Source organism: Notolabrus celidotus, chromosome 11, assembly GCF_009762535.1.
Source record: "Notolabrus celidotus isolate fNotCel1 chromosome 11, fNotCel1.pri, whole genome shotgun sequence".
In the NCBI taxonomy this organism is placed as follows: Eukaryota; Metazoa; Chordata; class Actinopteri; order Labriformes; family Labridae; genus Notolabrus; species Notolabrus celidotus.
This window is the reverse complement of record NC_048282.1, coordinates 16,472,083-16,495,948: the sequence shown is the minus strand read 5'-3', so window position 1 is coordinate 16,495,948 and position 23,866 is coordinate 16,472,083. Positions and strand designations below refer to the sequence as shown.

At 40.0% G+C, this 23,866-nt stretch overlaps 1 protein-coding gene across 1 annotated transcript in view; it reads left to right on the top strand.

Moving 5' to 3' along the window:
• The first annotated feature begins 12,039 nt into the window (after positions 1–12,039).
• The window catches only part of clstn1 (calsyntenin 1), a 45,309-nt gene continuing 33,482 nt past the window's right edge, over positions 12,040–23,866 (top strand). The window contains exon 1 of the mRNA XM_034696586.1: positions 12,040–12,317. Within this exon, the coding sequence (XP_034552477.1) occupies positions 12,236–12,317 (82 nt within the window). The 5' untranslated portion in view covers positions 12,040–12,235. The remainder of the gene's footprint in view (positions 12,318–23,866) is intronic.

Below are 23,866 nucleotides of genomic sequence, written 5' to 3'. Positions count from 1 at the left end.
GCAACATGGAGAGCTAACGTGAACACATAACCTAGCGATTTTAAGCTAACATTAGGAAAAGATGAGACTTCCAGAAATATATCCAGATGGTGAGCCAGGGGGTGGCCATACCGGAAATCTGATGACCATCCTGTCGTGGAATTCTCATAGTCTTATATATATGTATGTAAGAATGTTTATCTCTTGTATTCCTTCAGTCTAAGTGTCAGGGGCAGAGTAACTTCTCTTATGTCAGCAGGGATAGGCGAGACAGGGTCAGTGTAGTAATCAAAGTCTCTCCCCCTGCTCCTGTCTTTATCTGTGTGTTGTGACCTTATTTACAGTCTATGGTTGTGACCGACTTACTGTCTCCAGAAGTAGAGCACAGGTCTTCTTCCCAATTGTTTTGTTTCCTATTGTCCAAATATGGTTATCTAACTTTAGTGTCGTCTTTGGGGGCATAAAGGTACATGCCTGAGGGATTGTCTGGCAGAACTGACTTGGCGTTGCACCGCACTCTCCTGCCTGTGTACTGTTATGTTATTTCTCCTTGATCGAGTTCTACATAAACTATTTCAACGTAAGCCGTCAGGGTCTCCCGAGTCTTCGGTGTCCAGTGTCCAGTTTGTTGCTGAATTCCATCACACACCCCATTGGGTACTCTGAATTCATAAACCATGATTGGCTGTTTGACATGTCAAAGGCAGCACTTCAATGAAAATTAACTATTTGGGTTGTGTTACAAGTGGCTGCCAGCAGCTTCTTTGCATTTCAATGTTGTTGGTGCTTTAAATTGTGACTTTTGACGAACATTAAAGATTTAAGTTCAGCCAATTCAAATGTTGCCACTCTGTTGAGTCATCTTTTAAAGTTAAAATTATGCAACAATATGACATTCTTTGGATTCTTTTTATGGTAGAAGTTCAAGTAGATGTGATGAGTGGAGATACCCCTTGGTTTGGGGTAAGCCCCTTATGTTTACTAACCTGGCCACCCCTACAGAAGTAATTGCCCCAGATTAGCCTCTCCAGTCTAAAAAGTCTGCCTCCACCACTGCGTCTGAATGACCGAAGGAAGGTTGTTGTAATACACTTTTTACATGTTGCAAGACAGCACACACACTAGATACATAACAAAACTGCAAAGCATAATGACTAAATGTGAATAATTGGATTCAATGGGCTTTGTCATTTCTGAAAACATTATAACGCACGTCACAACTTGTGAACTCAAACCTTTCAGAAATATAAGACATACAATGTTGTGAATACCATACAGAGGGGCCGTTCATATGGTGAACATATTAAACACGACCCCATTTGAAGGAACCACAAGAGTGAAGTTTCGCTTTCACATGTAGCACACACCAAGAATTTTTTTTGTGTGTGTTTATGTGCTGTGTTAGAGCATTTTAAAATTAGTAGTTAATCAAATATTCCATGGTGCTTTTAGGCACCAAGTGTAATCAGAAAGTGCATCAGCAGCTGTCTAGTTTGGACAGAGTCCGACTTTTCAAAGGAAAAGGCCAAGCTTAACAAAATCTTTAGCAAGTGAAAATAATGAACCAAATGGATGCATTAAGAGCAGCTTTCTGCCTTCCTGAGCATCACACAGCGCTGATGTGTTTATCCTGATAAGCTTAGCTGTAGCCGTTTTTTAAAGGGGCCAAAAGATGCTCTGAATATAATAACACATGACAAGTCTGAGGTTGATGTGTCATGTTTTATCAAAGCTCAAAGTCATTTCCTGTGTCCTGTGTCCTGTGTCTTCAGCAGGGAGAACATGAACTGTTCCCAGTCTCAATTGCTCCCAGTCTGACCTGACCAGATAGCAATCACTGATCTTGGTTAACTGCACACTAACAACATAATTAAGAGCAACAAGGGAGCAGGAAAGAGACACTAAAATGGGAACCTGCCGCTATATAGATAAAACGACTGCAGGGACCCTGATGAATGTTTGATTTACTTAGTTTATGTGTCAAACTCTAATTAGAGTGTGTTTATGAATTGGAAGTCTTCCACAGATCATAGGTTAATTTAATCTTATCTTCAACTTTATGTCTATGGAAGGGGTTATCAGACAAACACCAAAAGAGGGAGAGAGAGGAATAAGAAAGAAGAAAAGGGGGAAAAACAGTGTACAATTTGCTTCTGGTTTTTAGTTTCCTTTTGAACTTTAGGAATTTTGAATGGAAAAGATTTTAAGTGAATCCTTGAAAGAAAATGAGATGTGTTTAGATTAATCTTCAAATCAATGCGCCTCATTTGTGAAGCAGTTTAAACTGCATTAGGTTTATGTCAAAATACGAGGTCAAACCATACTAGAATATCATTATCCATTTTCAGCATCTGTGTCAGCATAATCTAAACTGCACACTTGGTCAAAGACGATGGAACACACACTGGCTCCAAGCCATTTTTAACCTCCTCCACTTTAATATCACCCACTCACCATATGAGCCTCCTTCAAGGGTAATGAGGGAGCAGACTGCTCACATTGCTGTCTGGACAGCAGCTTTTTCCGTGCACAAGTGGGACGCAGATTTTAATCACAGACATGTCTTAACTTGGGGGGTTGTTACAATGGGTGGGCAACGTGTCTTGGGTCTGCGTCTGTGTTATTAGGTTTATCCGGTGTGTGTGTGTGTGTGTGTGTGTGTGTGTGTTGTGTATGTGTGTGAAGTAATCTTTGTTGAACACAAATTAGAGAGAGATTTACCAACAGGTCACATGTATACAGCAGCTTATCCATGCAGTTGTGTTGTGTTGTGTCCAAGCCTATCCCTCAACATTGTTAAAAAACAAAAGAGCCAAACATCTAATTACGAAATGTGGTCATTCTTTATTTTTAATGTTAAACTGTCAATGCTAAAGTTTGTGTGGTCAAGTCGTTATCCTGACACTTAAAGTAGCAGAGGGCGGGATGTAATCTCAAGGATATGCTTAACTTTTATTCAGCTTTTATGAAATGTATTTTATCAATGGCTACTCAAGCTACCAGGCTAAATGTTTATATTTTTAGTGAAATAAATCTTTTAGTGATTCATTTTTAGCTAAATATGATTTTTTTGACTTATATTCCACCAATTAATTCTTTATTTGAAGAAAAATTATTATTATGTTTAGCTGACAAATAATTTTAGAGTACTATCAAAACTAGCATCACATTTAGCTAACTTGATGAATTGTTTTAGCTAACTTTGAACCAATTTCAACTATTAACAGAGTATCAATCACCTTTAGCTAACTATCAAAATGTACTAAATAGCCTATATTAAGCTGATTGTTACGTATATATCCTTTCATTTTTAAGCTAACTTTCAACCATTAATTCCATTTCAACAACAATTTGCCATCAACCTGGCTTTTTTTTTTTACATTCCCTTAAAGCTAACATTCAATCCATTACTTTTAGCTAACCATAAACTACTTAGCCATTATTTTAGCTAACTTTCAACCATGTATCATTTCTGTCAACTTTGACTATGTACATTGCAAATAAACATACATATCTTTAGCTCACTAATGATTTATACTTAAATATTACTTTAGCTATATGTTAAGAATCTTTACATTACTTGTAGCATAACAACTTATTATCCTTAAATTTTGGCTGTTGCTAGCAAGTTATCACTCAATATTCAAACATTTACAGCCACCTACGGATCCAGTGTTACAGCTCAGTATGTATGTATTTCAAAAATCAACTTACCATTTCTATTTTGTCAAATAAGTTTCACTCTTGGCTACAAACTTTCCAACTATCCCCGTATAGAAGTCCACAAGTAACCCTGAAAATCACTTGCCTCCTATATGCTATATACTATGTGCACTTTGCTTGTTACTACCTCTATTCAACAAAACAACTTTAATGTCTGTATTTCTCAGCTGCCATCCCCAGGGCCCTGATTTAAAGTGTTCAAATAGGAGTCTCTGGGGAGCCAAAGGACCCTGCCTATCACAGATGAATGATGGGACTGGTTGTGACAGCCATGTCGGTGCCCCCTCCCTACACTCTCTGAGGCAATAAAGCTGACGAGGTGAGAGTTTGACACAAGCTTGACCCACAGTATGAACCTTCTGCTTGGCATGTCAGAGGTGACCTTCTGTGGGGGTCAGGGGTCAAGGTCTTAAAACAAGAACATCAAAATCATGACACCAACACTCCTCTGAGCAACCTGATGCCCATCTGGAGGAATCCGACACACATGGGTGGAAAATAGAGACGTCTTTGTCAATCAAATTGGATTTCATACTTTCCTCAGCTGAGCACGAATGTAAACCTAATCAAATTTATTCTACAGATATCAGTGGTAAAACTTAAATATAGTTCCCATGAATATGGATGTGGCTCAAGGTGCTGAATCAAAACTTAATCTGCAGGGTCCTTGATCCCCATAGACAGGGCTTAAGTATTCTGTGGGGTTATGAAGCCTCCATCTGTCAGATTCCCACTCTCTCCTGCCATGTGTTTTCAGAGTCTTGCCTCGAATCAGCAACAATGGGGGCCTGTAAAGGCAGCTGAAACTACTTCCTATTGACAATTAAGAGGCCTATGGCAAATCCAGAAACGTCCCATGAGTCAAATAATGTTATAACACATTCATATATCTTCAGGGGGATATAAAATGGGACTTTATAGAAAAGTAAATACTGCAGGTATGGAAGATAGATTCTAGCTGTCAGACTAGATCAGAAAACTTTACCCTTGATTGCTTCTTTTTTCATAAGACAAAACAGACAAGAGGATTCTGCATAGCATCACTGCAGGAATGAAAGAACAAGCAGGGAAATAAATAGATTTCCTGTCTCATGAGGTGAACTGCAATATCTTGCTTGCAGCACTGACAGGGATTCTGATAAGGACAACTGACGGTGCATTTTAAGGACGTTTATTGTGAGAAAGTGTGCACATGGAGGAAGAGCCAGCGGTTAATAAATGACCATGAGTGACAGCCCAGGCGGTAAGATAAATGGGAGCAACTTAAGTGGAAGGGAATCAATCACACAGGGTTAGTTTAAAATGTTCCCTGTGGAGGGAGTATGAATTAGACAGCAGAGGCAGCTTAAAGGTGCATGGCTTCAGTTCCAGATGTGATTTGTTGCCAGACTCCTGCACATACAGACCCACCGGCTTTAAAATCTCTCATGAAAGAACTTGATAATATCCGGAACTTCTAAAGTGAGATTTAATTTCCCCCAGCCAAGGATTTTAAAAAATGTATTCATGAGCAAAGTCTAGCAGACATCCATTCTGAGGCAGAAAAAACGGACCAAAGTCTGGCTGTATATAAAATTAATCTTTTGGTGGAAATGTACCCTGAAAATTGAGGCTCATAGATTTATCAAGCAACACACATTCAGGTTTCACTGGATATATTTTTGATTAACAGATCAAAAATTGATTATGAAATGAATGAAGTCAAATTATCATGCCGTTCTGTAATCCTTTGCAAATACTTTTCTGTGTCCATCTTTTGGGACAATTACATACTTGGACATTTTCACAAAAATATTGTGCTCTTTTTTAAAAAGACATCAATAAACAATTATTGCCCTACATACCCATAATTTAAAATAAAAATGTAAGAAAGTTTGTGTGAAAGCTTTGTGATATGTGAGCAATAACATTATTACAGATTATCAAGAGCAATCTGTGTCTGTATAAGAAAAGTGATATAAGTACAGGGCTTCCTAAATCTTCTGGTAGCTGAGAAGGAAATGAAAACAGTAGTTAATGACAAAAACTTCAGTCTAGACACAAAGTACAGGTAAGATAACATCGAGAAGCTGTGGTGTATAATGGTCACAACCGCTTTGATTCCACTGATAGCAAAGTCCTTTTCATGCTCTGTCTGCTGCAAACCGCCCACCAAGACTGCGGCCCACAGTAATGTCTTTAACCATGGTCAGTGGCTGAAAATGTTCAACCCACAGCAGAGTGTAACTAGCCTCCATCCACAGTGACAGAGAGTTTAACTAAGGCAGAGAGATGGAAAGTGAGGTGGAAGGATTTTTGAAGAATATGAGCTGCCATGGGGCATTCATGACCTTCCACCATCCAAATAATGTGGTGTATCTAATCCACATATCCTTATCTGGAGGCACAAAAATAAGCTGTCTGATTCTCAAATGAGCAACTCCATCTATCAATCAATCCATCCATGCATCCATCCATCCATCCGTCCATCCATCCATCCATCCATCCATCCATCCATCCATCCATCCATCCATCCATCCATCCATCCATCCATCCATCCATCCATCCATCCATTCATCCATCCATCCATCCAACCATCCAAATAATGTGGTGTATCTAATCCACATATTCTTATCTGGAGGCACAAAAATAAGCTGTCTGATTCTCAAATGAGCAACTCCATCTATAAATCAATCCATCCATGCATCCATCTATCCATCCATCCATCCATCCATCCATCCATCCATCCATCCATCCATCCATCCATCCATCCATCCATCCATCCATCCATCCATCCAAATAATGTGGTGTATCTAATCCACATATTCTTATCTGGAGGCACAAAAATAAGCTGTCTGATTCTCAAATGAGCAACTCCATCTATCAATCAATCCATCCATGCATCCATCTATCCATCCGTCCATCCATCCATCCATCCATCCATCCATCCATCCATCCATCCATCCATCCATCCATCCATCCATCCATCCATCCCACAATCCATCCATCCATCCAACCATCCAAATAATGTGGTGTATCTAATCCACATATTCTTATCTGGAGGCACAAAAATAAGCTGTCTGATTCTCAAATGAGCAACTCCATCTATCAATCAATCAATCCATCCATCCATCCATCCATCCATCCATCCATCCATCCATCCATCCATCCATCCATCCATCCATCCATCCATCCATCCATCCATCCATATGATCAATTAAAGAACATTTTCTTCAGATATTTGTGGCTTTTAAAAGCGTTTCTTCAAGATGGCACTTGAAGTGAACACATAACCAAACATAGTTAGGGAAACTGTGATGTTAAAGAACAGATTAAATGTCACGGACAGCAACAAAGCAGAAAAAGACAGTCAGGAGCATCACAGGTTTATACAGGCTGATCCCCTTGTTTTACTTTACCATCAGTTGAAAAGTTCAGTTTATAGTTCTACCTTTTGCAAACATGCAACAGACTTTTGATGTACTATTAAGCTGTTGTGACAATAGATCTTAGGGTTGAAAGAATGTTAAGACTATTTTTGAAAAATGAGCCAAAATGATAGAAAAACTGCATTACTACTGTAAAACAAAACATCATGTTCATCCAAGTGGATGCATCACACTAAAACGTGCTTCTACAGTATGTTTATGGCTACAACTAGACATAACAGCTCGGCAGTGTTTTAGGAATGACATGAAGTGAGTTTTTGTTTTAAAGTCTGAGCAAATTGTTTTAAGTATACTTTTCTATCATTTGGAATAATAAATTGGGGCAACTTAGAAGCTGCAACATGCACTTCACTTTGATGTCAAGGTTTGTATGGATTCTTTTTCAGGCTTAAAATATTCACAGTGTATTTTGTTGACTATCTAGCAAGAGTGTTATATTTTTTGCATAAGATGAGTCCCTGTTGTGTGGCTCATATGTTGATATGCACTGCTGTGAGCACCATAAACTCATTCTGAATCATCTTCATAAGGTTGAGGAATGAAAAGGGAAAGTTGTTACATGTGTAAACACTGTAGGAGTTGGGTAGTTACTTTAGTTGAACTTGCCCTTTAGATGCTGCATTCAAAGTGTTGTGTAAACAGGTGAAGATGACAGCCTCCTTCCCAGTCGATCAAATCAGTGGTGATTACATCTGTTTACCAGGAATTTAACTATTATTTCAAAATGATGAAGAACAAAGCAACTACCAGTAAACATGTGTTCACAGCAAACACGCCGTTATGGAAATGGTTAAAGACAAGGATCTGGAGGAAGTAACACCTTTTCAGAACATTCAGTGATGTCTCACACCTATCCACCGAGCCCTCCTACTGCTGCTCATTGTCTCTCAGAGGAATGATAATGGCTGCTCTGTCTTCCCCAGAGTGTCGGACATCTGTGAGGGAGGGGGGCTGCTTCCACTTTCTCTTGACCACTTATTATTTCTCTCTTTATGTGTTGCCAAAGAGGAGACAACTAGGCATTGTGCTTCAGCTCTGCTGCGGCCCTGCTGCCCATAGACTGTCCTTGTTTATAGACCCATCACTTAATTGTGGCCTCACACAACTATGTCCATTCTCTCCAGTTTCTCAGTGATTGCAACTATTGAATGTGCTCCAAGGTCTAAGAGATGGACTTAAATCTTGCTTGTTTATACATACCGTTATACATGCCGTTTAATTGTGCCTAGGTCCTTTAAAAAATGTGCTTCTGGGTGACAGGGAGGAAAATCTGCAATGCAATGTCTGAAAAAGTCAGTTTTGTCTGTGACATTATAAGAGAAACCTGGTGTTGTGTTTACTTTTTAGCTACAAACTCACAGCATGCATTTTCAATTTAGTCTGTTGACCTTTTCAGCTGAGCCTCCATGAACAAATTAAAGTCACCTGTATATGAATTTTCATGAGTAGCAGTCATATCAAGGTTGCTAAGTGTTATGCAAAAACCAAAGGAGATGTTTGGGAGTAATTCTCTGATTGCCTCCACCCTCTTCTCCTCAGGGGTGCTATCCATATCTAAGGGTGTTGATTAGATAGCAGCCCCCACCCACATTCGCAATTTGAGGTCTTGCTGTTCTCACTTTCCCCAGCGCTTGTTGTTCTGTGGTGGCTCTGCTGGGTGGTGATGGTGGTTAACTCATAAATGATTGATTTGATGCTCATTTTTATTGAATGTTGTACAAGTCACCCTAACTGAGAAAAAAAAATCAGGGTGAAATTAAAGCATGGGTGTACTTCAAATTTACAAGTCCCATCTCGTCTGTCTGGAATGAAGGATTAGACTACTTTTTGGTTCAGAGGCACATAAGCAGTTTCACACTTTTAATATTGTTATATTCTAATTGTGTTATGTTGACATATTCATTTTACCATGGCAGGATTATCTAAGCAGTGCCTCAGGCAGCATCCAATGTTTACACAATGTCAGCAATACTCTGCAGCTGAGACACACTTGTTATAATTGAAGGGACTGATGGCTAAAAACCTTACATTTCTGTCCTACAACTTTTCAGACAGCTTGTTTACTCATACAGCAAATCTGCAATTACATTGCAATTTTCAGTGAAACAGGAACCTTTGAAGGTATCGGTTAACCCTTGAGCTTCATCTGTGTGTGCTGTGTTTAACTTAGTCGTGCACTTCACATTTTGACTATCTCCGGGTGCCTGTATCCTCACAGACCCCTTTGTACCACCAGAAGGCATCCACCCCCCTCTTCGGTCTTAGTTTAGCCGTCTGTGCGAAACGAGCTGCACGCTCTCCCACAATAAAAGTATTGACGTCACTGGCCATCGTTGGACACATGGTGCATTCAGGTTCTCCTCTGAACCAAGCTTCTGAGCATGTGAAAAAGACAGAGCTGGGAAAGAAACAAGCCCAAGTTGATTTTTTTTTAAACAGACTGTGTTTCAGAATGCTTGTATTTTTACTTGCATTTAAATGTAGCACATTTACCATTGTTTGTACTTTACTTCTACTGACTTTGGACATAGACCTAACATTTTTAATGTTGACATTTTGTTGAGTTTCTTTCAAAAGTTATAAAAATATACAAGATTGTTACATCTGCATGATACTTAAATGTAAGTAGTAAGGTGTTAATGTTCAGACAGAAATACATGTAATTCCTTTATGTGTGCATGTAGCCTATACTTCATACCACCTCTGCCTAAGTCAGTGCCCCAGTTTGGCCACCCCAATCAAAAAGGTATGGCTCTGCCCCTGCAGTAGATCCCAAAGATAGAACCTGTTAAACATGCTGTGTAACACAGATCTGTTTAGATAGTTGGGAAGTGGAGTACAGGTGTTGTCTGATTGATCATTAGCAATTGATTTAACAGGTTAAACAATTACTATCGATTTATGGGATATACATATTTTTTATATCACTTTGATCATAATTTGGTAAAAGTAAACGGGCTCCAAAGTTAGTTGAATTCACCTGAAGTAGTGGAAACTGACCTGCTTTAATCTCTTGTGAGAAGTTTTTGGCTGGTTTTAAAACAGACTGAAATTAATACTGATGCCTCTAAGCTAAAAAGTAAATGAAACCATTAACATTAACATTTTTTCAGCTTTGTCATTTTGAATGCATAAAACTGCTGCTGATGTTGCAGTGACCACGCCATAGAAACAGCTTTTTTCCAAACTACATTTTCTACAGCAAATAGTTTATCTACCTAGAGTGATACCTTTTGAATAAGTACTTTCAATTTTTGAATTAATAATGTTCCAGAAAAAAAGTAACATAATAAAGGCCTTTTTGAGTGGACATATTCTGGGCCTCAACTGGTTAAGAAAGCAACTTTTTCTACATCAGTTTAAATTGAGACTTGGGGTTCAAAAATTAGATCAACATGGACTTCAGGGTCCCATGAACTCTTGGACTTGCTCTAATGCAGTAGTGCTACTTTATAGGAACATTTACTCAAAGTGCCATTTTCTTAGAGTTCTTTACAGCCTCTAAGACAAATAAGAAATATCAGGTACTGACCTTTAAACAGACAAAGGAAAAAATCTCTTACATTTTTGGGGGGCTTATCTCATCAAACTGATGGGCATACCTAGCTAAGTAAATGCACACTGTATCCAAATATTATGTTTCGGCAGTGGTGGACAGTAACAAAGTAAATTTACTTGAGTACAGTACTTAAGTACATTTTTTTTATATCTTTACTTTACTTAAGTATTATTTTCTGGGGGAACTTATTACTTTTATTCCAATACATTTCAAAGACAATTATTGTACTTATGAATCCACTACATTTCTATCAGTGCTCTAGTTACTCACTACTTTTGCTTTAAGTCAGCTCATGAATTTCCTTCTCTTTTCTGAAATCTGATCCCTAAGACAGTAAAATGTGTTTGTCTAGTTAGGTTTGTCTCAGTGGTTTAGTCGTACCTGTATATCGTATGTCTCCACGGTTGAATGTAGAGCACAGAGCAGATTTCACTCAGATGAGGCAGTTCATTTAGAGGTGGTAATGATGGCTATAATTCTCCACCTGAGCACCCATGGTCATATCTTCAGCCCGTGTTAGAGGTTTTTTAAATGAAGAATGATACGTATCGTTTGAAATGTTCTCCCTGTTTCCCACTCTGCCCAAACATACAAACATTCACTGTCCAACCTGAGAAAGCGTGTTGAGCTACGTAACATTTCTTTCATTCCAGATGAACATTTCAAACTAAGCTGTACTGTGCTTGGAGTAACTTAGTGTCTGTTTTTATTCCCAGTTATAGTTTTTAGAGATTTCAAGTAATGGTTTCTAAATAAACACAATGTAACAGAATGTTCTCCTTTGTAGTCTTGACTGCACTCATGCGTTTTGAAAATACAAAGTTTCGAGAAATTTTGAGAAGTACGTTGAATACTTAAGTCAAAGTATAGATACTCCAGGTCAAATATTACTCTATTACAATTGAAAGTTGCTCAGTCAGATTATTATTTGAGTTAGAGTACTGAAGTAGGCTACTTGAATGAAGCTGTGTACTTTGTCCACCACTGGTAATGGTTTCTAGATAAACATAATGTAACATAATGTACTTCTATGTATTCTTGACTGCATTTATGTATTGTGAAAATGCAATGTTTTGAGATTTTTTTAAGAAGTACTTTGAATACCCAAGTATTTTTTAAAAGCAAGTACTCCAGTACTTTAACTCAAGTAATAATCTGACAGAGCAACTTTCACTTGTATTGGAGTAATATTTGACCAGGAGGATTTATACTTTGACTTAAGTAATGAAGCTGTTTACTTAATATTACATTAAAAAATTGTCACAGGGGAACGCAGGAATTCGCAGCAAGAATGCGTCTGTATGATAAGGCACGCTCGGGACGTGTCTCAAAACGTCCGACAGTCCCTGAACGCAGCAAGCTGCAAAACTGCGAGAGAAGCGGAGATTGAAGGGAGAGCAGAGCGGCGGACGGCCATCTTAGAGCTTTACTGTGGTAACCCTCATCTTCTGGATTTTATTCTTCTTGTCAGAGAAACATTTCGGCTGACTGACGAGGGAAGAAGAAGGTCGTTTTTCACTTCACCGCTGTTGAACTCGAAGTCGGGATGCGGTTCCGAGGGAATACACAATTTGCATCCGCTGTCGGACTGGTCCTCGGACTATTATGTGCGGTGGAGGCAGCTAAAGGTAACTAAGCTGGGATTTATGTTGTGCGTTGTCTGCTTATGTGTGTGTGTCGGACAGGTTTATTTTATGATGTGGAAACGTGGGAGTTGTGTGGTTGTTTCCAGGCGTTGAAGGTTAAAACATGGATGTTAGAAGGATGCACGTTCAGGAGGAACCTGTTCAGGGATGGTCAGCCCGCAGCGGATGATGATGTCGCGGAGAGCAAGTGCATCCCATGATAACATGCCAGTCTACTATAAACAGACTTAAATTGCACATACAATCAGAACGGATGCATATAAATCTAAACATTCATATTAAACCATCGAAACCTGAAGTAGGCTACTTTGAAGATACTATCAAGGCCACGAAACGACCCCCTTCTGTCATCCTCATCCTGTGTATTTTTGTCTCTCTTTCATCCCATTTGAACAGTCTGATTTAAGATGAAAAATATTTCACAGTCTCTTTAGAGGTTATACGATTATATTTAACTTGCCAGTTCCTGGAACTCCCTGTACCCCTCTTGTTTTAAAATAGACCATTTCAGCCCATCTAAATTTAACGCGTCTACTGATATTTATTCTTTTGTATATATAATGCACAGTCTCTACTCTGGATTCAGGGTTATTGGACCACACAGGTCTATTCTTGTAAATTAGTAGGCCTAATGCTTGGTTTTGGCATCGTTGTGGTCGCACCAGGATGTAGCTTGGCTGGCTACGCATTGCAGATCCTCCTCAGCAGCCCCTATTTGTCGGTGGATTTAAATATTTATGTGCTGCGATCACAGGTTTAAGTGAATAGCCCACGGGAGGTCTGGGCCTACTTATGAGTGGAGTCTGTATTAGAACCAAAAGTGCAACTGTGCTCTTCATTTGCAATGTCACCGATGGACACACACATACACTGAATCACACACACACTCACTGAATCACACACACACTGAATCACACACACACTGTGCAGAGACATGCCTTTATTTGCTGCAGGGCGGTCCACCTCCCTTCTTTCAGCAGCTCAATGCTCAGACATGAACCACCTCATTTCATGGATTTATGAACTGCATTTTAATGTTTTACCCGATCCACTGACTCCCCTGTGTTGGCTTTCAGTTTTAAGGGTGTGTAATGGCAGGTGCATATTAGTTCCTCAACATGTCTGGGCCAATGTGTTGTTTACTTTCAACGTTACACCCGCTTTATGATGTAGCAACAAAATGAAGCCCATGAAAGGGATAAAGAAAGCCATAAAAGTCTGCACTGGGGCTTCTAAAAAAGAGCCATATTTTTCCCCCTGTTTCCAAGCCAAGCAGCTGAGAATGCACAGCAGTGGGAGGCTACCTTTTCTAAGCAGTAGCTTAATTTCTTTGTCATCAATCAAAAGGGAGAATGCCTGCAGCACTTTGTTTTTTTCTAGCTCATGTGTGTGAAACTTGCGTTTTATGTTGTAGCCAAGTGTGTGTGTTTGCAAAGTGCACCCGCTGGCCTCGCTGCCCCTTATCAGCAAAGACCTGTGAAATCACCATCTTGTCGAGTGCTTATCTTCTAATAATCAAAGGTCATGTGCTCATTCTGTGCACCACCGTCTCTTGTCACCTGAAGCACAGAGTTGTGTTTACGTGACCTATGGCTGAGTCACTTGTTACTGCCTGCCACATTGCAGTTGACCAGGAAGCAGATCAGAAGTAGATTGTTGTCCTCTAGTTTAGATGGCTACACATGATTAGATGCCATCAGTGCAGAAACGGAATGAGGCATAGAGCTTCATTCAGATGTGTTTACCAGTATGTGCAGGGGCTGTTGTGTTCCTCAGCTGCTCGCCTCCACAAATATTAATCACCGATAACAAGGCTACGATGTTTTTGATTCTATAAAAATGTTGATCTTGACTACATGATTCATTACACAGCTACCAGGGGAATTTGTAAACCTGGTGCCATTTGACATCCTCTGAAGGCCTTTGAAGCTTTGGAGCAATTTAGGCTTCAACATCTTTTATCCTCTTTTCCATGCCTTGTTTTCAGGGTCTCGTTTTCTTCTCTGTCCCCGTGAGCAGCTGCTGGGTGTCCTCATGCTCTAGAGTCAAACATTAGGTCCCCCCCCCCCGATATGCATGAGCTTCCTCTGTGCACACAAAGCCAGACAAAGCAAAAAGCTGGCTGCTGGGAACTTTCATGGCTCATTCATCATCCAATTAAGAAATTGTAGTTGAACAAATTGGAGGCCTTGCTTTGTGTGGTGCAGTTAACATACACGCTCACCTGGCAGTAAACAACACTGTACTTCAGGCTAGGTTTAAGACTTTCCTCTGGTACTCCTCAGCTTACATTTATTGGAGAAGCCCACGATTGATGCACTGAAAATTGCACGTCAGTTATAGTTACAGCTCAGAAATTGATTTATGGTTAGAGCAATGTATCAGGGCAATGTTTTCTTTTAAGCTTATGACTCATTGGTCAATGATGTTGCACTTCTCTGAGGTTCCTCCTGATAAGAGTGTGCTGTTTAATCTATTCCTATTAAATGAAAATATCTAAATGTCTCTTTAGTGTTATTATGTTTTTACCATAGACTGTATAAAATATGGATGTAGTATCCGTGACGTCATCCATCAGTACCTGAGCGCTGTTTTGAAGCCAATCGATGGCGGCAGCCATATTGGAAATGCGGAACTCAACCAGGCAGAGTGTGAGGTAAAGGGGCGGAGTTTGAGCCTCTTAGCCAACAGCTATGTGTTCCTGTCCGGGAGTCAAGTCAGTCATGTCCTTATTTGGGCAAAAACTCGTAATCTTAATATCTTCTGAACTGTCGCGTTAGAAAAAATTTACCCCCCGGACAGTGTGTGTCGATAGAGAGATTAGCTACGTAGAGCCAAGCCGTTTTTTGAACCAGGCTGTAAACACGTTTATTAATGCTGCAAAGATCGTCTTTGGTTTTTACTCAAGGTTGAAGCCTCCAAATATTCAAATTACCCCTGATGTTTTGTGTTTTTAACAAATTGATGCATTTACAGATTATTTTAAATGTAGTCTTAGAGCTTATTGCTGTTATTTCTGCCTTTACCATCACCAGTCATTATTAGTTAAAATAGTATTCCACAGCTCTTGAAAGTCACTAATTCCATGCATATTGATCACAGGAGCCCATAAACCACAGGATGAGAGCCTCAGTGACCTGTCGACCCAGGGGAAATCACTACGCTCTGATTTGCTACTTGTTGTGGACGGATTTCCCTTTGAACCCCCGAGCTAGCAACACTCTGTGTGACGTATGTCATCTTGCTATGTTATGGCAGGCAGAAACTATGTGAATTCACACAGCTGACAATGACTGTATTGTTCATGTCGTCCCATGCAACTTTGGTAACACAGTCGTATGTCATCATCCCGCATCGGTTTACAGAACTGTTCCTCTCTGGAAATAACATCATTATATGTCAGCGGGGTGACAGCTGACGACAGAAGATGTGATGCCAACGGGAAAGAGGGGAATCAGTTCACTTTAAATGTTTCACTTTGAACATGGCGGAGCTGTATCAGAGCTGTCGTCCGAGGGCCACTTGAGGTGATCTGATTGATAGGGTCCATTTTCTGATGTTGAGTGATCTCCATGTTTCCCACTGTGTCTTGTCACTAGAGCTAAGATTTAGGACTTTAATGTCATCTGACACTGAACTCTCGCATGCAGAGAGAAACTGTCTATCTGAAACTGTGCAAAGATGATTTTTAAGATTCTGAATTGGCCAATGGCAGCTATGACTTATTCAAAAAACCTGGAGCTTGAATATCAAGGCTCTGCTCAAGGGTTATCCATGCAAACTCTCAATAAGCAGGATCATGTGTCATCTGGTCATGGCTATTTATTACATCACTGTTGTACCACCTTCCATCAAGCAAATGTCATTAAAACATTATATCCAGATATGAGTTTGATTCAGTATCAAATATGACACGTCAACAACACAACTGTGAAATTGAAGGCATTATGAAAACAGGAGATTATGAAAGGGGAGATTGTAAACATCAGAAACTGAAGGAGGCTTTCAAAGTGTAATTTTCACATAATGAATGCTTGTGTGTTATAAGAACCATTGGCAAACATTTCACTCTGCTTTGCTCTGAATAACTGTTTATCTCCCCCACACAGAGGCCCTGTTTCTTTAGTTTAACTCTTACATATTTGAGTATTTATCCAGAGTTTCTCATCGGAACAAAGGGCTTTTAGGGCCAGACTTCAGGGTTGGGATCTTGATTTAACACGTCACAAAGGGGTCTCTGTTCGGAGGACCACGAGTCGAGCCCCTTCAAGAATGTGTACATGAGATAATCCTCTGAAAGTGCAAAATTGCTGAAGCATTTCGTTTTGGTAATATGCCAATCATTGCTGGAAAGATGGGTCATGAGAATAGTGCACTCAATTTGGGTCTTTGGTGACTTTCTGCTCATTGGTGCCTTCAGGGGGCTGAATGGAATCAATGAACTGTCTAAAATGGGTCATTCAGTTGTGAATATTAAGTTGTGCCAGATGACTGGGAAGTTGTGTCGGCCACCAAGAAAGTAGTTTGTAATAACAGTTGTCCTTAGTAGGTGTGTGGTAGACACTGATAGAGTCAGAATATTCATGATTGAATTAATTCATCCTCACTTTGGCATTTTTTTTTGCTGAGAGACAGATTGTTCAAATTGGGTAAGAACTTTATTTAACAGAATCTGTGCGGATGATATTTGAAATAATCTTTCAGAACAGTCCTTTTTGTTCATGAAATGTTAGAACTGAGACTGCCTTGTTTCTGAAAGTTAAAGCCAATGATGAACATATTATTTTGTTATCGTAAGAGATAGTAAACTTTTAAAGCATACAGATCATGATAAAACTGATATCTTCCAGCTTTTTTGAATATGATGCCTGTTCCTTGGAGTCCCATTACTTACAGGAGAGAGCACAGCACTGCAGAGCTATTCACGTGGGCGCGTCCACATTGAGATTCAGGCTTCATGGGAAACAGGTAACGAGAGACTGCATTACCTGCTGCAAGCTAGCAACACCCATGAGCGCAGGCTGTGCAGAGCTCCAGCCGTCTCACTCTCACTTCTCCACTCTCACTGGCTCTTTTGTGCAGTTCACACAGAGAGGTGATTGAGTTGCATTCAAGGCTCTGCGACTTCCCAACCCCCTCTTCAGTGGAGCACCGCGCTGGTCGAGGGTGTGTTCGTTCTGTTGGGGCGGTTGAGACGGCGGAGAGGACAAACAAATGTTGTTGCCTGGCAGGGCAACTGAGAGAGTCTCCTGTGTGAGAGTGGTGTTTTGGGAGCGGGGCCCCTGGGGTCTGGGTTTCCTTCAAGGGTCTGCATGGCTTACTAGAACAGGCCTCGGTCTGTGATAAAGATGGCTTGCGTCAACAAGCTCAGGAGCTTGTTAGGCAAGACAAACAGAGAAGTGTGCCTGCTGTTTCAGAGCGTGAGCAGATTGTCTGTTGACTACTCTTTTTGGATGGAATTTGGAGAGGCACTCACCAGCAGGTCAATGCTTCACATAGATTTGTATGCATCTCATACCATCACCTATTTTCCTGCAGCTTCTGTTTGCCATCAAATCATGCTGTTAGAGGGCCCCGTGGTTGTTGAAAGCACTCCTGTGTACCTGGAAAATATTATCACAGAAATTATTGCATAGAATAGTAGGGAATCAGTCCAAACCTACTTGTTGTTTACATACTAAGCTGGTGTAGTTTGTGTAAACTGTTAAAACTAGGGATGCACCGAAATGAAAGTTCTTGGCCGAAACCAAAAATGAGGAAACCAAGGCCGAAAAAACAAAAATGAGGAAATCAAGGCCGAAAACCGAAACACTGAAAGAAATTACTATGCCAATTATTAGTAGGGAGACCAGGGACGGTTGTAACACTTGAACTTGCTTCAATCAGGAACAAGTTAGGAATCACCGGATTCACTCTACACATGCTCAGTTTAGTTGTAGCTAGTTTGTACAGCAGTTTGAACACAATGGGTTAAAAGAGCTCAAAGTTAGACAGAAATTTCATGTTACAACTGTCCCCGGTCTCCCCTACCATTGCATTTATGGCTATGACTGTGTACTAACCTCACTAAAATCAAGGATCTCATTGAACATATCAGACAACGAGGGTGCATGCCCCTCATCTTGTTCAGAGAGACGAGTCCTTTTTTCTGCGCCCTGTTCTCCTTCTCCTGCGTTGTGCGCTTCTCCACTTCCATCGCGGCCTGGATCACTTCTCGTGCGCGCTGCTTTATTCCCACATCCAAGTAATGATCTTTATAACGCGGATCAAGTACAGTCGTGATGAAGTGCAAAGGATCTGAATAGATCTCAGTGAAACGTGTGCTGACAGATTCTAAGAGTGTACTTTTCTTTGTTTTCACTCTGTGGTCTGTCTCAACCTCTTTGCTTAGAAGTCGCTTTAGTGCTGCAATTAAAGGAATAATGGATGCAGACATGTTGGTCCTTACCCAGAAAAGCACGTACTGGCTGCGTTTTTTTGCTTGTGTCATCACAACATTCTGTTTCGGCCGTGTTGTTTCGGTGATAAAAGTATTTCGGCCAAAAAACGAAAATGCACTTTTCGGTGGCCGAATTTTCAGTGCAACCCTAGTTATAACTGTTTCTATTTCTACTTCTTTTTTTTTTGCCATTTCTCAGTGAACATCTCAGGGTCTAACTATCCCCTGAGTACAGACATCCCTTTCTTCAGTGTACTGCTGCAGCAAATGGGACAAGAAGAAGAATAACAACCTGGCAACAGAGAGGCTTTATTTAGTCTCAAACGATAATAAGACAGCCTGCACACACTACTGGGAGACCTTGCTGCCGGTACTGTTTGCTTGTGAGTGGCAGGTTTTGCTACAGATTTTGATTTATTTATGAATCTGGGTAATCAAACATTTGCACCAGAGCGTGGACTAGTTATTCAGAATTTTTAATCAATGTAGAACACATCCACTTGCTGCTTTCACACTGTGGGCAGTCAAGAGTTTGTAGTTTGTACTATACTGTTGTCTCAGATCTCTGGGGACAAAAAAGTTACAATGCAATCTCCTCTCCAATAATCCTATAGATTCCTGGAAAGGAGCTTCACATTAGCATGCAATCAAATAAGTTGAATGCTTGCAGGCCGTTGGATGTCAAATGTGAAATATGAGCTAAATCAATGATTTAAACTCTGCAACATGACACAACGTGACTTTTGGCCGCAGCATTATCATTACACAACATGCCCTCAGAGGTTCCCAGGCTTCATGTGATAATTACCAACTGATCATCTGCTGCAGTGATTCTGCTGCAGTCTGCACACAGCTGCGTTGTGTTTCTGTGCTTCTCCCATGGTGACCAGAAGCATGAAAACTGTCTGGTATGATCATATTTGCTCAGTCAGGGGCAGTTGTTACGGCCCTGCGGAGGCTAAACACGTGCTGCAGAGCTTTTTGTTTTTCAAGCAGAATGATTTTTATTGCCCCTCCATGAAGAAGTGACATCATGGCGTGGAGGCTGAGAGAGAGTGTGCCCTGGCATCCTATTGGATGTCAGGATTAGCGGGACCTTTTGTGGCCCTCAAATTCTCGCGGAAGTGTTTCATCACGGTTAATAGGTCAAACTGTAAAGGTTTGGCTTCAATAAAAGAGCCTGGCAACATAAAAGGGCTTTGTCTTTGTGTCCATGTGAATGGGCCGTATGTTACTCTGCTCTTTCTAGGGGTCATGAAAGAAGTCAGTGAAGGTATCACGATGTGTAATATTATTAAAAAGTTTGCTTTTTTGGTTTTATAGTGTTGATTGTTTTGCTTTCGAGTATTGTTGCTCAAATTCAGTGGAAAGTAATCAGATAAACAGTCTCTATGCAGAGAGGGGACTCCAATAAATCTTAAGTGTAGAGAACATTCATTGTTTTGGTCGTAGATCTGTTGCAGGGATAGTCTAGAACAAAAGCTTCCCCGCTGATCACACTGAACAACAGATGCTTTTGTACCAAAGAGGACATAATAGCCTCCTTATCCACTTGTATCGTCCACTTCCCTAAAGTGTCTGTGATTAATGAATGGAAGATAGCAAAGGGCCAAAATATCTCACTGTTAGAGTTGTTATGATATCACCCAACAGTTCTAAATGGATACTTAAATCACAGTTAATGATCATGATTCAAAGCCTACACATTTTTTTAATGTTCTATTTAACCACAGAAATTAACATGAAAATACAAAAAACACTGAACAAAACCAGGACAAAAATAAAAGCACATCCATTAAGTGGCTAATCTGATTTGTACATTAAACTACCTGCATTGTGCTGTACTGATTTTATTTTATTAAGGACCCGTAAACTGGCACAATGATCACACAGCTGTGTAAAATACTTCATTCTGATTGGTCCATACTCCATAGCATCAGTCTGTTCTCTTGCAACAGCAGGCTGTTGCTATGGATATGGCTCAAATCTCAGACTCCAGTGGGCTGATTGTTATAATAATAGTCCACCATTACAGGTGATTCATTTGATGTTGGTTTGTATACGGTTAGAAAAAAACAATAAAAGAGACACAAAAACTGTAAGTTATGACAGAAAAATCTGCAAAATGGAAGAAAGTTAACACAACACAATACAGTATGGGATATGGACTATTAAATGGAAAAGATAACCCAGACAGTGACAATGCAGAATCACTCAATCAGGTGTGGCACTGATTTATACAGACCTGTTCTTGTCTACTGCACCATCAGTGAAGTGTTCAGTTTAATGTACGTAATAACAGCAGCTTGTTTGAAGAAGGCTACAGAGTTAGCTGTTAGTATGGAGGCAGCTCAAACTGTAAGTGTAACAGACTATGTTCAACAGAATAAACACAAACATTTTAAAACCATTGAAATGATTTATAAATTGATATTTGGTGTTACATTATTGATTTGAAAGTGTCCGTGTATTAAGTGGTATAATGTACAGTGAGTGGGTTGTTATGTAGGAGGAATGGTTTCAGGGAGGTGCTGAAACAATCTGCTCACTTGACACTATTCAGACTATGGACTCTTTTCGATAAGATGGTTTCCTATCCTATCTTATAGTTCTTGATGTGACAGGATTTTTGCTGTTGAAATATTTATTATAGAAAGCCAAATACTCAGTCATGTTGATAATTGCCAGGGACCCAGTGAACCCTTTTCAAGGGTGCTCCAGTCTTGCAGAGTCACGATGTCAAAGGTTAGAGCCAGACACACCAACTGCTGTGTTGTTGTTTGTAAAAGCCAACACAAATGTCTATATTCTGTCCCAGCAGTGGTTCCCTTTTATTTTTAAACAACATGTCAGCTACAGTTGGTGCTCATATGTTTGTTTGTGCTTACCACTTTACCTCAGACTGCTTCAACATAAATGGGGTGGTGTAAGCAACATGACCCTCTACAAACATGAATGAGTCTATCATTAGTAGATTGTCCTATTTTTACAAACCTGGAGAAAACTTTGATGCTAGAAAAATATTAAGTTGAACTAAATTAATACAGATGCAAACAAAAGGTAAGAAGAACTGGCAGATTGCTTGTTAGATCAGACTAAAACAACTCCAGTGTATTCCCTGAAACTGATCTGTTGCTCTGGGTTATTCTTGTGGCATGTTTGACAGTTTTAGATGTAACATTTTAGCTGCATGGTATCACATGGAGCAGTATGGTGACATTAATAATAAATAAGAACACATGATTCAAAGCAACATGCATGTTTAATTTGCATCCAACAAGTGCAACAACTTAAAGGCTCTGGTGTTAATCTATTTTAGTCTCTGTTGAAGTACGATGTCTGGAAAGCACAATCAATACATTTCATTTCTAGTTTTCACATGTAAAATCACAATCAGCTCAAGGAGCTCCACAATCAAGCAAATTGATTGGGTGGTAAGATGTTTTACATACTCTCTGTGTCCCCACAATTCTGCACCATCCCCCCTGAGACAATTTCTAGGCAGCCAATCAGAGCAGCGCTTCATTATCACAGCATCCCCGCTCACTGAAATCGCTGCATGGGTAATGAGGTTAGAAACTGAGAGGTGGCAGATCACCCACAGAGGCTAAATATGTGATGTATTTAGCAAATTAATTCAAAAACGTGCTTAAAAAACAACTAAGACATGATGTAAACAGCTGAAAGTACCATTCTATGGGACTTTTACATAGGGGTGTAACGTTTCTTTTTAACAACAATTTGATTCATATTATGATTCGTGGTTGCCGATATGATTAAAGGACGATATTGGTTCATTTAGAACGATACGATCCGAAACAATTCAGTGACTTGAAACCGATTCAGTAACTTTTTAACCAAAAATTCAACCAGTGTGACTGTGAAATAAATACCTTGATACTGGACAGTCCTAGATTCCTGTAGTTTCTTGTAAGGGAATCAGGAATCAATTAATTATGGATATAAACGTTGTGTGAAATCCCAAGGCTCCTTAGTAGGTGGTTGGATAGATTTGTGGTTTTGCCGTGGTACTTTACTTGACCTTTACATATCCTACAAACAGTGAGCGACTTATTTAGAACATCTCCATCTTTGCAAAAGCCAAAGTGTTTCCACATGCTGGACAGCAATGGTGGCTTGATAATTTCTCCCTCGCCGGCTTCTCCTCTGCCATCCGCCATGCTGTGTTTTGTTGTCTGCTGGCACGTGGCGATGATGTCACAGACAGGCAGCCTGAATTGAGTAACGTTTCACATCTTTAGCATTAAAAGTGCAAAAAAACCACATCCACATGAAGTCTGTAATGCTTAAATTCAAAGCCTTATTTCCTAGTATCGATACAAGCGATTTATTACCTTTTAAAACGATGTTAGATTGATATATGTTGTGCGGAAGGCCAACTTGCCGAGCACAGATCGATGTAGTTGGATCATAGGAATATAAATTGATACATCAATGTAGTAGATGAATCGTTACCCTACCTTTATATACAAATCCAAACTGGACTTACTCTGGCAGAACAATAGAAATGTACAACAAACTATAAGACAAACTGTAAAAAGAAGACATTTTCTACCATCTTAGACACAGCACAAATTCAGAATAATTGGTGTTACAGCATCAATGATCTCCTATAAATAACACAAATAAAAGTGTGGTTCAAACGAGTGCACAGGTGGCAGACACCTAGAGCTGATCAGTAGATAGCTTGGCACAGCTCACCTTGGCATACACAGTCACACCAAGAACCTTATTCTGGTCCACCTGTGTCAGAAGTCAGCTGATGTCAACCCTACCCTCTCTCTCTTGCTCCAAATGTTCTTGTTCACCTAAGCGCTTCTTTTATTCATCATTTGGACATCATTAAAGTGAACTCCTGGTGTTGGCAGGACCTTTCCTTCAGTTCAGTGCATCGCGCTCATCGTTAGAGATTCATAAAACAAACCTGGCAGTGGTTTTGTTTTTGGCAGCCTCACTTGTTTTGTTTGATATCTTGCTTGTTGCTTGACCTTGTAGGTGAATTAGGGGTGCAACGGATCAAAAAACTCACGGTTCGGATCGGATCACGGTTTTGAGTCACGGATCGGATCAT